General features: G+C 40.4%; 1 protein-coding gene across 1 annotated transcript in view; it reads right to left on the reverse strand.

The window, feature by feature from the left end:
- Window positions 1-7,048, reverse strand: part of CTSO (cathepsin O) — a 29,971-nt gene extending 22,923 nt beyond the window's left edge. The window contains exon 1 of the mRNA XM_025386198.1: window positions 6,850-7,048. Coding sequence (XP_025241983.1) covers window positions 6,850-6,984 — 135 coding nt within the window. The 5' untranslated portion in view covers window positions 6,985-7,048. The remainder of the gene's footprint in view (window positions 1-6,849) is intronic.
- Between the last annotated feature and the right edge of the window lie 6,505 nt (window positions 7,049-13,553).

A 13,553-nucleotide genomic window follows, 5' to 3' on the forward strand; every position in this document is an offset into this window, starting at 1 on the left:
TATTATTATTATTGTTGTTGTTATTATTTTGAGATGGAGTCTGGCTCTGTAGCGCAGGCTGGAGTGCAGTGGCGCGATCTCCGCTCACTGCAAGCTCCGCCTCCCGGGTTAACGCCATTCTCCTGCCTCAGCCTCCTGAGTAGCTGGGACTACAGGCGCCTGCCACCACGCCACCACGCCCGGCTAATTTTTTTTTTTTTTTTTTTTTTTTTGGTAGAGATGGAGTTTCACCGTGTTACGCAGGATGGTCTCAATCTCCTGACCTCGTGATCTGCCTGCCTCAGCCTCCCAAAGTGCTAGGATTACAGGCATAAGTCACCACGCCCGGCCTCTTTTTAATTTTGCAACAATTTGAAATGTCTTACTATTGCTGTGCAACTTTTGGCTATATACTCAACCTCTCTGAGCTTTATTTCAGTCAACAAATGGAGTAATACTGATCTGGCAGAATGTAAGGATTAAATAAAATAATAATTGGAAAACACATATTACAGACTGGCAAAATAAATGCTCAGTTAAAATACTCTCATCCTCTATCTTCCTTTTCCTTTAAACAGAGTATTTGGATTATAGAAATGGCGCTCAAAGACCATACTTTCAGATTCACTTGGAGCAAGTATTTCTCATGGCATTAGAAATGAGGATCAATATTATCTACTGAAAACAATCTGTTGCTTTCATGGTAAAATAATACTATCAGTATATCCAAGAATATTTATTCTCATTTATTTATTCTTTTATTTGCTATACACTTATCAAGTTGACTAACCTGGGTTTCGCATCATTTAAAATTTAAAAAGACCTATATTTCATTTCTTGAATTATCAATTCTCTTAAGTGACTTTTCTGGTCTCTCTTGATTCTAGCTATTAAAGATTTCATAGAAGCATCACATACTGAGAGTTTGTATGAGGCCCTTGCTGCTCATTACATCCAACATCCTCCGGTAGGTAAAGGATCAGTGAGCAGATGTTCTCAACAGAGGATATGATAGTGAGCACATTTAGAGTAGCCGTCTCTAAAGTCATATAGAATATTAAAGACCTGAACCTTCACTTCATTTATGAGAGGAAAAACGTAAAGTTTTGATGAATACATAGGAAACATCTCATTGATGCTTTGGAAAAGTGCAGATGTTTAAAAATTAGATCTTACATGAGAAAAATTAGAGCTGGTAAGTCAGAACAGTCTTTGAACAGATTTGGTGAAAAATAACTACCTTCACCTTTTTGTTGTTATTGTTGTTGTTAAATGTGTTTAATTGAATGAGTTATAAAGGGAGATACCAGATTCCCGAACAGAAGGTAACTCAGAACCTAAGAGCTTGAGGAAATTATCCTGATTATAAAACCAGGAAAAACGTGTCCCTTGGGCATTGGTAGATCTTGTGCTACTAAATCTCTATTTATTACAGGTAGAACCTCTCAACTTTATACCTAGGACCCTGTCCCTGTAAGACTCTGTCCCTAAAGCTATCCTTATTATGACTTCTAGCAGCCATCCTTCTAAGAGGAGAATCTCTTAAAGCTGCCTTTGTGTGTGTGTCTGTGCACATGCACTGGAGGTGATCACATATTTGAACTGTGATTTAAATGTAATATGTTTCGAAGCAGTGTCTTCCATATTCTAGTTTCCTGCCTGTTAGCCTAGCTAGGATGCTTCATAACTACGCCAAAGGAGGTTGATAAGAACTGCAGAGTAGTCAGTCATGAAGCATCCCAGCAAGGCCAAACAACAAACAGAGGATGGGTTCAGTCTGATCATAAAACAGAATAACTATTGACAAGAGACTTGAACCAGTCTCATGAGGAGGTAAGGCTGCAGTTTTAAAATTCCTCGGAAACCAATATTTTTCTTACAGGATCAGAAAGTCCTTCCAGCAATCTCAGGCATCTTGGCCCTCTTACCTTTCCAGCTATGGGTAACCACAGTCTTAGACAATGCTCGGGTTAGGGTAAGTTAAGAGGAAAATGGTCATGTTCAAAACCATCTAAGAGCAGAAACCCCTGGAGGGTGGCTTGAGGGGTTCTCAGACATTTCCTTAATCTACTTCCCTGAGGGGAAAAGTCTGTGAAATCTTTCTCACAGACTGCCACTAAGTAAGAATAAATGGAATCATGTATTTTCTTCTTGCATGTACTCAACTGTTTCTAAAGGACTAAGCGAATCCTTTACGAGCAAACTGTTTTCATTTCTCTACAAAGTTAGTTCTCGGCCACTGAATGCACTAAATACAAAGGGTTGAAAGGATTGTTAAATTGAATGCAAGTATTCATTCCAAGTGTTTTATATGAATTAACTTAGTACTGTATAAAGGTAATTGCTAACATTACCCGCTCTTCACATATGAAAAAATCTGAGAAACAGATACATGATTTGCCTAAGGTCACACAACTAGTACTTGGTGGAGGGGTATAGTTATTTGGCCTGCAAGAAATCCACCGAAGGGACATAAACTTTAAGGGACTTCATGTCTGTTTTATCAGCTGAAAAGGCAGTGAACATCTATTATTTTTTCCCCATTGATATCTAGGTTTCCTTCCACTAATCATGATGATTTATTTGCCCTTATCAACATATGCAATGATGTGTGTATTCCCTTACAGTGAATCCCATGTATCCATGGGATGAGTTTTATATTGAAATTATCAGAGATGCCTAAGGTACTTCGGAAGATCACTTTATCTTTGGCACTTTAAACTCATTGTTTGTCTTGCATTCCATTACTCAGACTTTTAACAACTTTCATTTGCAGATTTTGAAGTTTCATAGGATAAATCATAAATTGTACACATAGATTTAAAATGTTCTCCTTGGGAGTGCTTTAGTTTCTGGAAATTGCAGTAAATCTGAGGATGAGCAAAAAGGTAAAATATTTGTATACAATATTAAAGCATTGCCGAGAATTTCTTGGAAGACTTAGGAGTTGTAAACTTTAGATCAGTGATTCTAACTGAGGATAATTTTGTCCCTCATTTGTCATACTGGGGATTGTTACACTGGTGGGATGCCACTGGCATCTGGTGCACAGAGCCCATGAATGCTGCTACTCACCCTACAATGAAGAGGAAGGCCCCCCACACCAAATCACTATCCATTCTCAAATGTCAATAGTACCACTGTTGAGAAGCCCTGGATTAGAACAATAAAAGCTTTTAAAGGATACATTTTTATAAATCACTTTTGAAAAGTTTCTTAGACAAAGTATTTTCTATACAGTGTACTGAACTCTGTATAAACATAATGCAGATATGTATTTACTATGTATGATAAGAACTGTGTAGTCAGTATTTGTGTGAGCATGCACACAAAAAGATTGAATTAAAAATACATTCTTTTGTGAACTACTTGGGAGAATCTATTTCTCTAGTGTGTAAGTGTTTATATTCTTCTTTCTATTTACAGGAAAATGGATAATACAATGTTTAAACATAATGATAGTCATTTTTTGTGTACATTTCTTAGAGCATAGCACATGTCTTATTCTCCACTGTATCCCTCAGAAAACCCAGACCAGTTCTTTAGACACAATAGAAATTAAATAAAGTATTGGATGAATGTATGGGAAGATGAATGAACAAATGAATGAATGAATTATAATCTATGATTTTAAGTTTATGTTTCCATTTAGCCAATGTATACTTTAAGTGAAAATTGTCAGAAAAAGTCTGCAGAACAACATTATCTAACATCAAATTCATGTTTTTATCTTTATATAAGGTAGAACATGGGTCTCAAACCCCTTGGCCATGGACCAGTACTGGTCTGTGGCCTGTTAAGGACCGGGCTGCACAGCAGGTGGTGAGGGGCCTGCGAGCGAGCATTACCACCTGAGCTCCACCTTCTGTCAGATCAGCAGCAGCATTAGATTATCATAGGAGCACAAACCCTACTGGGAACGGCGCATGTGAGGGATCTAGTTTGCTCCATCCTTATGTGAATCTATGCTTGATGATCTGGGGTGGAACAGCTTCATCCTGAAATCATCCGCATCCTTCTCACCCCACCCCCACACCCCAGTCCGTGGAAAAACTGTCTTCCATGAAACCAATCCCTGGTGCCAAAAAGTTTGGGGACCACTGAGGTAAAAAATAGGTTTTAAAGTTTTCTTGGATAAAGCCTATTTGGAGGACCTAATTCCAGATTTCAAGGGGCTGATTATGGCAAGCACATATAAGTGGCTCATTAGTTAGGATCACTTGTTATAAAGATGCTACGGCCATCTATTTATACATAAATAAACATTCCTAAATGTATAATCTCATAATAATATAACCTGTGTCATTATGGCAACTGGTCTTAAGGTGAAGCTTCTGAAATTTTATGTAAAATCACATGTGCTTTGGCATAGATACTATTCTAAAGTGACAGTATCAAACTTTTATTGGATCCAATATTGGGTCTTTGCCTCCCAAAGGATAAGAATGCCAAATGATCTGTGGTAAAATAATGAGTATCAGTGAATATGAGGGCAAACCTAGGTTTTGGCACAAAGGAAAGTAGTAGGCTGAATTCAATAGTTAAGAGCTTCCTGAGCACTAGAAGTTTCTAAAGTAGTGAAAGCACAGAGACAAGGGGTGTCATCCAAAGTCAGGTATCTTGTGAGGCATCCCATAATAAACTATAGAGGAGTCTAGGTTTCACTGAACAGAATATAATATTCTGTGGGAAAGTCATGGACTAACTTAACTTTCATGTAAGGTGCATTCCCAGGAAACTTACAAAACTACCTAAGGCTAAGATTAAAACAAATTAAAAACCTTCACCATTCTCTAAACCCATGATCATGAAAGACGTTACTAATTAATCAAGGACTTTCTTGAACCAGATCTTCAGCTGCAAAACCCTGTGTCATCAATTCACCAATGAATTCACTTGATTTCAACAAGAAGTTTCATGGTTACCAAGGAGGCAGGGCCTTTTCCACCTTTCCCTGTGTCCAGCTCTCTATCCCAAGTCCAAACAGCAATCCCCAGCTAACTAATCTGACTAATGTCTGATGATCTGAGATGAAAGAGTTTCATCCCCAAACCATCCATCCCCCTACTTCCCTCCTCCACCCCCACCGTCCATGGAAATACTGTCTTCTGTGAAATCGGTCCCTAGTGCCAAAAAGATTGGGGACCGCTAAGGTAGAAAATCGGTTTTAAAGCATTCTTGAATAAAGTCCAACTAAGCACCAAGAGATGTTCAGTTTCCAGCAACTGTGCTTTGAAGCCTCACTGTTCTCCTTTCTGTGTATCTCTCTCATGAAGAAAATTCCTACAGGCAGCAATTGCTTTGAAAACTTTTTCGGTATTTCTTAACCCAAGGTTTTTAAAATGTACTAAGTGTCTTCATAATTCCATCCTCCTCCACTTCCAACTTTCCATCTTTCAACCTGGATCTTTGTATTTCTCCTGAGAAAAGTTACATTTTCTAGACGTTCATCTGGGTATAGCCTCTTTACAGGACTAGTATGAGTCACTACATAAATTATATACATATATATTTACAAATTATCTAAAATCTAAATAACCGTTAAAATATATTTATAAGTCTAGCTCTTTGAGCTTTGTCCTGAAATATTAATTTTTAGGAGCCTGACAGTGTGTTTATTTATGTAGCCAATGAATATGTTATCAATAAAGGTGAGACTGACTTTTCCCCTAATGGGTTTGATTTACCAGGAAAACGAACCTAAGTTCAGAATAAGGGTAGAATACAGGCCAGAATTTTGTTCTTGAAAGAGTAAGAGGACTTCCAGTTTTGAAAACCAGAACTGAACTCAGGAATAATAAAGTGGAGATAACAGTACACATCTCGGTTTGGACGAAACGTAAGAGTGGACAGAATCAGGGAAGGCTGGCCTTCCTAAACACTGGGGCTTTCCGGGGGGGGGGGTGGGGGGGGGGGGAATGAGCTTAGCTATGAAATCCTGTGAGAAATTCCAATAAACACCAGGAAAAAAGATACACTCTCTTGAGCGATATTACTGAACTCAGACTTACGTTTGATTCAGAATGAATGTTCTTTTCTAATAAATTAAATCATGATAATGGCATCTTTCACGAATTTAAAAACGTGTTAAATGGTATCACATATCTAGAACATAGTGAGGCAAGCACGAAAGCGGCATCTCTTGCAGTCTCCTTGCTTTCAGGAAAATCATTATTTGTGCTCAGCTAACCGGTCCCTTCCAGAGATTTCATGCGAGACTCAAATCTAAGCATTTATTATAAAATGATTTTCATAATAATAAGAAAAGGAAATTAAATGTTTCTCTTTTCTCCAACTCAGTCTCCAACAAGGCAGGAAGAACTTTTAAGGTGGTGCGTTAGTTTAAGGAGAATCATTAACCATCCGGATTCTTTAACCAGGCTAAAGGCAGGCTCTTTGTCTCTAACTTCCGATCACTAGCGCCCTCCTCGGGAAGAAAAAAAACGACAGGTTCCTTCCACCAACAGGCTGCTCCCTGTTTCTGGTTCTCATAAATGAGAAATAGAGGAGCTTTGGAAGCCAGTGGCAAGGATCGAGGGGATTGCTAAAAGGGGGGTGCTTCTTCCCACCAAGAACACTTTGGACGTATCTATTTATTCATTTGGATGCGTCCCAAAAATTCATAGCGGCAAATCTTTTCTGGGAAATCAAATCGTTTGGTGAGCAAAGGCATGGGGGAGCGACACCATGGCACAAGGGGAGGGGAGAGAGAAGCTGGCTTTTGCACCCGCAGCTCAGTGCCCCAGACGCATCGCAGAGCCACGGGTGCCCACTAGCAGGGTCGCCTCTCGGGGGCCCTCTTCCGCAGCCCAGACCCGGGACAGGAAGTGGGGGAGCAGGGACAGACCCGGGGAGGCGCGCGCTTGGTACCCGGAAGGCGGCGGCCTCATGCTCGCGGCTCCGCTGCCAGGTCGGGGTGAAGGGGGCGTGGGAGTCCGCATCGCCGCCGCCCCGGCGCAGAAGCCACAGCAGCCACAGCAGCCACAGCAGCGTCCGGAGCTCCATTAAGGCGCCCGGCTCCTCCGCGGCCTGCGCGGCCTGTTTTCTCTTTCGGTTCCTCGGCTCCTCCCATCCTGGGCTCGAGGGGCGGAAGGAACCCGGTGGAGTGCATGGTGCTGAGATTGACCCTTTTTTAGGTCCCCGGTGCACTGTGACTGAAAATCCGGTTAGCTGGAGGCTATGGACCTCCTCATTGAGGCTAGTTTTTTGTTTTTGTTTTTGGAAGGCACTTGACCATGGGCTTTCGAGGTTTTACCTCCATCCATTAGAAAAAAAAGAAGCCCGAGAGTCATTCTTTGTGTGTGTGTGTGTGTTGAGATCAGGGCTCACTGCAGCCTCGACCTCCCAGGTTCAAGTGATCCTCCTGCCTCAGCCTCCAGAGTAGCTGGGACTACAGGCGCATGCCACCACGCCAGGCTATTTTTGTGTTTTTAGTAGAGATATGATCTTGCCCTATTGCCCGGGCTGGTCTCGAACTCCTGGCCTCTAGTGATCCGCCCGCCTTGGCCTCCCAAAGTGCTGGGATCACAAGTGTGAGCCACCTGGCCTGCCCTGTGAGCCCCCGGAACGTGCCTTGTTCCTTCTTGCCACAATCCCTAAGTTCAAGACCTGGTTCCGAAGTGAGGAGGGCCAATACAGTCATCCATTCAGCAGATGTTTATCAATACGTAACAAAATTGTACAGTTGTGAAAAGCCTACACAATTGTTGGATCTATTATTATGGCAGTTTCAAAACTCTTGGAGTCTGTTTCTCCATTTACAAAGGAAGATAGAGCCAGGTACATAATTTGCAGGGCCCGGTGTAAACTGAAAATGAAGTTCACTTGTTTATAAATTGTTAAGGATTTCAAGACGGTAGCAGCAGAGCATTAACCCAAGCCATGATCCTTCTAAGCACCCACTTCTGAACAGGTCACACACTCATGAACCTGACTCTACTGAGCCTTTCTGTTATAATCTATTCTGAACAAGGCTTCCATGTCTCTGAAATTCATATCATTACCCTTGTGGATTTTTAGAACTAACTGTTTTAATTTAATTTAATGTAACTTAATTTAGGAGAGCTAAGTAATTAAACATGAGGCCAAAGTAGGTAAGAAAGTGGCAGTCTTTTATTGCAAATATGCACACACTCTCCGGCTAGGTTCTCTGGTCCTCAGGTGTGGGGGGCCAGGGAAGTCGCGCCGGCACTCTCCGGTGATGTTCTCCAGTCCACGAATGCGGGGGCCGAAGAAGTCACACCGGCACTTACCGGCGGCCGACTTTTTTGCCTGGGAGCTGGAAGGGGAGGAGTTTGGGGTGTGTGTAGGAGTGGCTTCTTGTATTTCGGTGTCCCCGGCTTGATGTCACTCTGCGCATGCTCAGTTGATTTGGTTCTTATCCCGGGGGCGGGAAAATCTGTGATGAAGAACCCGGAAACAACAGGGACTGCTCCATCTTGTTCACCTTCCTCCATCTTGTCCCTTCTCCCTCACCCAAACACTAACATCAGATTTATGTCTTTAGTTTTTACCTAGGTGCAGTGAGTTACAATATTCTCTGATGCAAAATCGGTAATAAAAATAAAATAAAAATAATGTTCTGGGTATTAAGAGGAAAGACACGAGAGTTTTTTATGTACATCCATGATAAGAAATATTGCTCTTGGAAAGTGTGGTGATAAAGATTTTATTTAAACCATAAGTTCACAGAACAATGTTCATGTTAACCTCAGCAGTTCTTTTGCACTTAGCCCTTTCTTGTAACTCATACAAGCACATGCTTTTCTTTTTCAACTGAGGTTTGCTTTCAGATCATAGTCCCCGTTTATTGACAACCTACCGAGTCAGGAAATTTAAATATAGGCAGTCATCCTTACTGTAGGATAATTGCTATTGTAAAAAACCACTTGAACTAAACTCACTTCATGAGCTCGCATCAAGTATTTGTTGAGTACCTGCTAAGTGTCAGGCATTGTTCTAGGTAATGAGGATTTATCAAGTAAGTGCATAAGTGACTAAAGAGATGAAAATCCCCATCCTTATGGGGCTGGTATTTCAATGGATTTACATCAACAAATATTTATTGAGTACTTCCTAAGTGTCAGGCATTGTTCTAAGTCATCAGGACACATCAAGTGCATACGTGACTAAAGAGATGAAAAGCCCCGCCCTCCTGGAGCTGGTATTTCAGTGAGGGGAGAGCCGCAATAAAATTACTGCAGGTGGAGGATCCCTTATCCACAATACCTGGGACTGGAAGTGTTTCAGATTTCAGACTGTTTTCCTCCAGATTTTGGAATATTTGCATATACATAATGAGATCTCTTGGCGATGAGACCCAACTCTAAATTACGAAATTCATTTGTGTTTCATATACACTGATGCACATATCCTGAAGGTAATTTTACTATTTTAGATAATTTTATGCATAAAACAAAGTTTTGAATGCGTTTTGACTATGAACCACCACAAGAAGTCAGGTGTGAAATTTTCTAGGTGTGACATCATGTCAATACTCAATAAGTTATAGATTTTGGAGCATTTTGGGTGTTTGGATTAGAGATGCTCAACCTGTACATGTGTTAAAGGACAATAAATCCAGATAAGGAGAGTCATGAGTTTGAGGGGTGGTATTGCTATTTTAAATGAGCTGTTTAATACTGTCCTCACTGATGAGGAGAATTTTGAGCAAAGATTTGAAGGAGAAGAAAGTGACCCACATGGATATTCAGATATCCAGGGAAAGAGAAGCTAAGATAGAGAGAATTGTCAACACTAAGGCCTTGAGATGGAAGTTTGCTTGGCATGTTCCAGAAACGTAAAAGAAGTCAGCATGGATCGAGTAAAGGAAAAAAAAGAGGATGGGAGGAGAGTAGAATATGGGATAAATAAGAAGCACGCAGATTGTAAAGAATTTTGGGTCAGTTAAAAGGGAGATCAGAATCATCTATTACATAGTAAAACAAAGTTTTTGAAAAGTGTCTTGAAAAGTGAAAGTGGCAAGTATCTGCTAATTCTTAGAATAAACACTACAAATTGCATGTATATGTGGAGATGTACTTTTTTCATCAAATTTGCAGAATAGCACATGGAACTTCCTTCAACTCTGTATTAGATATCTGTTACCACATAAAATATAACCCTCAAACTTAGCATCGTAAACATATGAATTTTTCTTATACAGTTTCTGTGGACCTGGCAGGAGCAGCTTATCTGGGTGGTTCTAGCTCAAAGTGTCTCAGGAGGTCGCAGACAAGCTGTTGCATATGGCTGCAATTCTCTGATGGTTTCCCAGGGTTAAAGGATTCAATTTCAAGCTCATGTGACTGTTAGCGGGAGTCCTCGGTTCCTCTTAGGCCTTTGGACAAAATTCTCAGGATCTTATCAGAAGGCTGGGCTTTTCCAGACTGCTCTTTGTTCCTGCAGAACAAGTGACTGGAGAAATTGAGGCAGTGGACCAGGAAATGACAGAGGTGGGAGTAGCAGTGTCTTTTTATAACCTTATCTTGAAACATATCATCTCTTCTGCCATTGGTTACACAGAGCCAGTTTGGTAAGATGTGAGAGGTGGAGCTGACGTAGGGTGGGGTCGTCAGGTGCCATCTTGGAGGCCCACTACCACAACCTCATGTTGGACATTATAAGCTCCGTAACAAACGCAGTCATTTCTTTATGTGTTAAAGTACTCCAGGACTAACCATTTTCACAAATGCCTCTCAACCTTTATGACACACATATCAATATTTACTGTTGTTTTTATACCGTTATGCACCTTCTGGGTTTTCTTCTACTTTTAATCATGCTATTTCATGTTTCAGTGACTTTGCTATAGAGTTATTTTGTTTCTTTGTTTCTTTTTTAACCTTTTTTTTTTTTTTTGAGACAGAGTATCTCTCGCTCAGGCTGGAGTGCAGTGGCGCCATCTCGGCTCACTGCAGCCTCAGCCTACCGGGTAGCTGGGATTACAGGCAGGTGCCACCACGCCTGGCTAATTTTTTGTATTTTTAGTAGAAACGAGGTTTCACCATGTTGGCAAGGCTGGTCTCAAACAACTGACCTCAGGTGATCTGCCCACCTCAGCCTCCCAAAGTGCTAGGATTACAGGTATGAGCCACTGCACCCAGCCTTGTTTTTATTTTTACTTGATACACAACACATTCATGTGTTTGTTATGATTTACCACTGTACTAAGCATTTTGCAAATATTAACCTTAATTCCTCCTTGCAGAAGGTAGTATTATCATCATTTCTGTTTTATAGACGAGAAAACCGAGGCAGAGAAAAGTTAAGTACTAAGTGCGTGAGATATTGGAAACCTCATATAATCAGCTAGAGATGATTCAATAATTTGAAACATAAACTGAGAAAAATGCTAGGGTTAATCTGGGGAAAATATTGGAATGAATACCAATTGTATAAGAGATTAGGTATTTAGTGAGTTTTTCACGATATGAAGAATTTTGCATCCCCACAACCTCATGATTGCAGGATTTCAGATGTTTAATACACTGATAAGAAGGAACCATGTCTATTACCGCTAATCCTTACAACAACCCAGGAAGGCAGAAATTATTGTTCTCACTTTACACATGAGGGAACTGACATGTGTAGCGATTAGGGTCTTATTCAAGATCCTAAGTAGTAAGTGGCCATGGTGAGATGTAAATTGAGCTGTCAGACTTCAGAGCTCATGCTTGGGTTTTCTTCTACACCAGCCTGCTCTAGGGAACTCCAAGGCCTATCTTGCTATTTGTCATTACTATTTCTATTTTATATTGGCTTTTCTTTATTAACATACCTTTGGGAGTACACTGTGAGCTTTTTATGTTCTAGTTTAATTTACAGGCAAGCGTGACATTCAGTAATAGACATGAGTCATTGTAGTCCCTCTAAGTTGAATTGTTCAGGTTTTTTTTCCCCCTTTTTAATTTTTTCCCTATATCATGGGAAGGGACATTATTTCTCCAGGAAGCTATTTGGATTGTGTGTGAGTTGAAAAGGTTGATTATCTTTAATCTTAGATTTTACACCTGAATATTTTACTAATGCCAAGAAATCCTTTTTTTATTGTGGTTGTTAATTAAGTTCATAGTCATTGCTTTGTTCTTAACATCTTATAATGGTGACATTCCATAGGGATAATGTAAATCTTGAATAAGAAAATGAATTACATAAATTTCTAGGTAAGAGATGCTCAAACTTCCTTTCTGGCTGAAATTGAAGAAATGCTGCCTGAACAGACACTGCTAAGGGGCAGGATTTGTCAGGTAGTAGAAATTGCTCCTTCCGGTTTCTCAGCTGGAGGGGAAAGGCTGTAAGAGGGGTTTGCAAAAATGCCATAAAACAAAGGACATGGTAACTCCACCAGCCAACTTCTAACAACAAAGTAAATAGCATAAATGAAAAGCCATAACGTATACCTCTTTCTCCAAACAGTTAATGGAACAAAAAGCCCCAAGAAACACCTGAACTCAAGAGCAGTTTCTATGGAAACCTCAATCCATTTCTATTCTGCTGACATTTGAATAAATGTGAGCTGACACATGCTTTAGCTCAGTCCCATTACACACTGTGGAGACAGCGCTAATGGGTTTATCTTAGAACCATTATTAACTACTCAGAGCACAATCGCATCACTTCTCCCCTCATAGACTTAGACTATTCCACAGTCTTAAGTACTTCTGAAAAACCTGGGATCAGTAGGCAAAAATAACACTTTTGACATGACTACTATTTTGTAGGCTCCAAAACTCCCTTTCCTACTCATGTAAAAATTTTAAAGAGCCAAAATTTGTCATTTTCATGATCTAAGAAGCAACTCCGATATCTTTAAGGTGTCATTAACACTAATGCATGTCATTAATGCTAATGCTCCATTCTGCTTTAACAGCCCTCCGTTTCCCTCAAGTTAGATGGAGCCTGCAAGAATTACACACCTTTTGACTTCTGTTGCCTGAGCAAAAATCACATTATCCCAAAGGAGGGATGCAACAGAAAGCAAGACTCACAGGGAAGACATACACATAGATAAAACTGGCTTTAGATGGAATTCACATAAAAGAAGGTGACCCATCTTAATTGTAAATCCTGCCTTCCAACTAACAATTATAGAAAACCCTGTAGCTCAGGCAGCATATGCGAAAGAGCCACAGATGCAGTTAGCTCTAGAAAAATTTTATTTCGGGCATAGTGGTGCAAACCTCTAGTCCCAGCTACTCGGGTGGCTGAGGTGGAAGGAACTCTTGAGCCCAGGAGATCAAGGCTATAGAAAGCCAAGACTGCACCCCTGCACTCCAGCCTGGGCAACAGAGTGAGACCTTGTCAAAAAAAAAAAAAAAAAAAAAAAAGACAAAGTTTGTTTCATTGCTTTGAAGAACTATTTGGTTTAAATGATTTTTATTTGATCATCATTTTAAATATCATACTGGGCCACCTCATAGTCTCTAAGGTAATCTTCGGGCTAAGACCCCAGGTCATGTCAAACGACATAATATAGTAGATACAACACATTATTGAATTCCAATTAACATGGGTTCTTCTGCTTGTTTGTTTACTGGCTTTTGTGACCTTCGGAATGTTAGTTATCCTTCTTG

Source organism: Theropithecus gelada, chromosome 5 (assembly GCF_003255815.1).
Source record: "Theropithecus gelada isolate Dixy chromosome 5, Tgel_1.0, whole genome shotgun sequence".
Taxonomy (NCBI): Eukaryota; Metazoa; Chordata; class Mammalia; order Primates; family Cercopithecidae; genus Theropithecus; species Theropithecus gelada.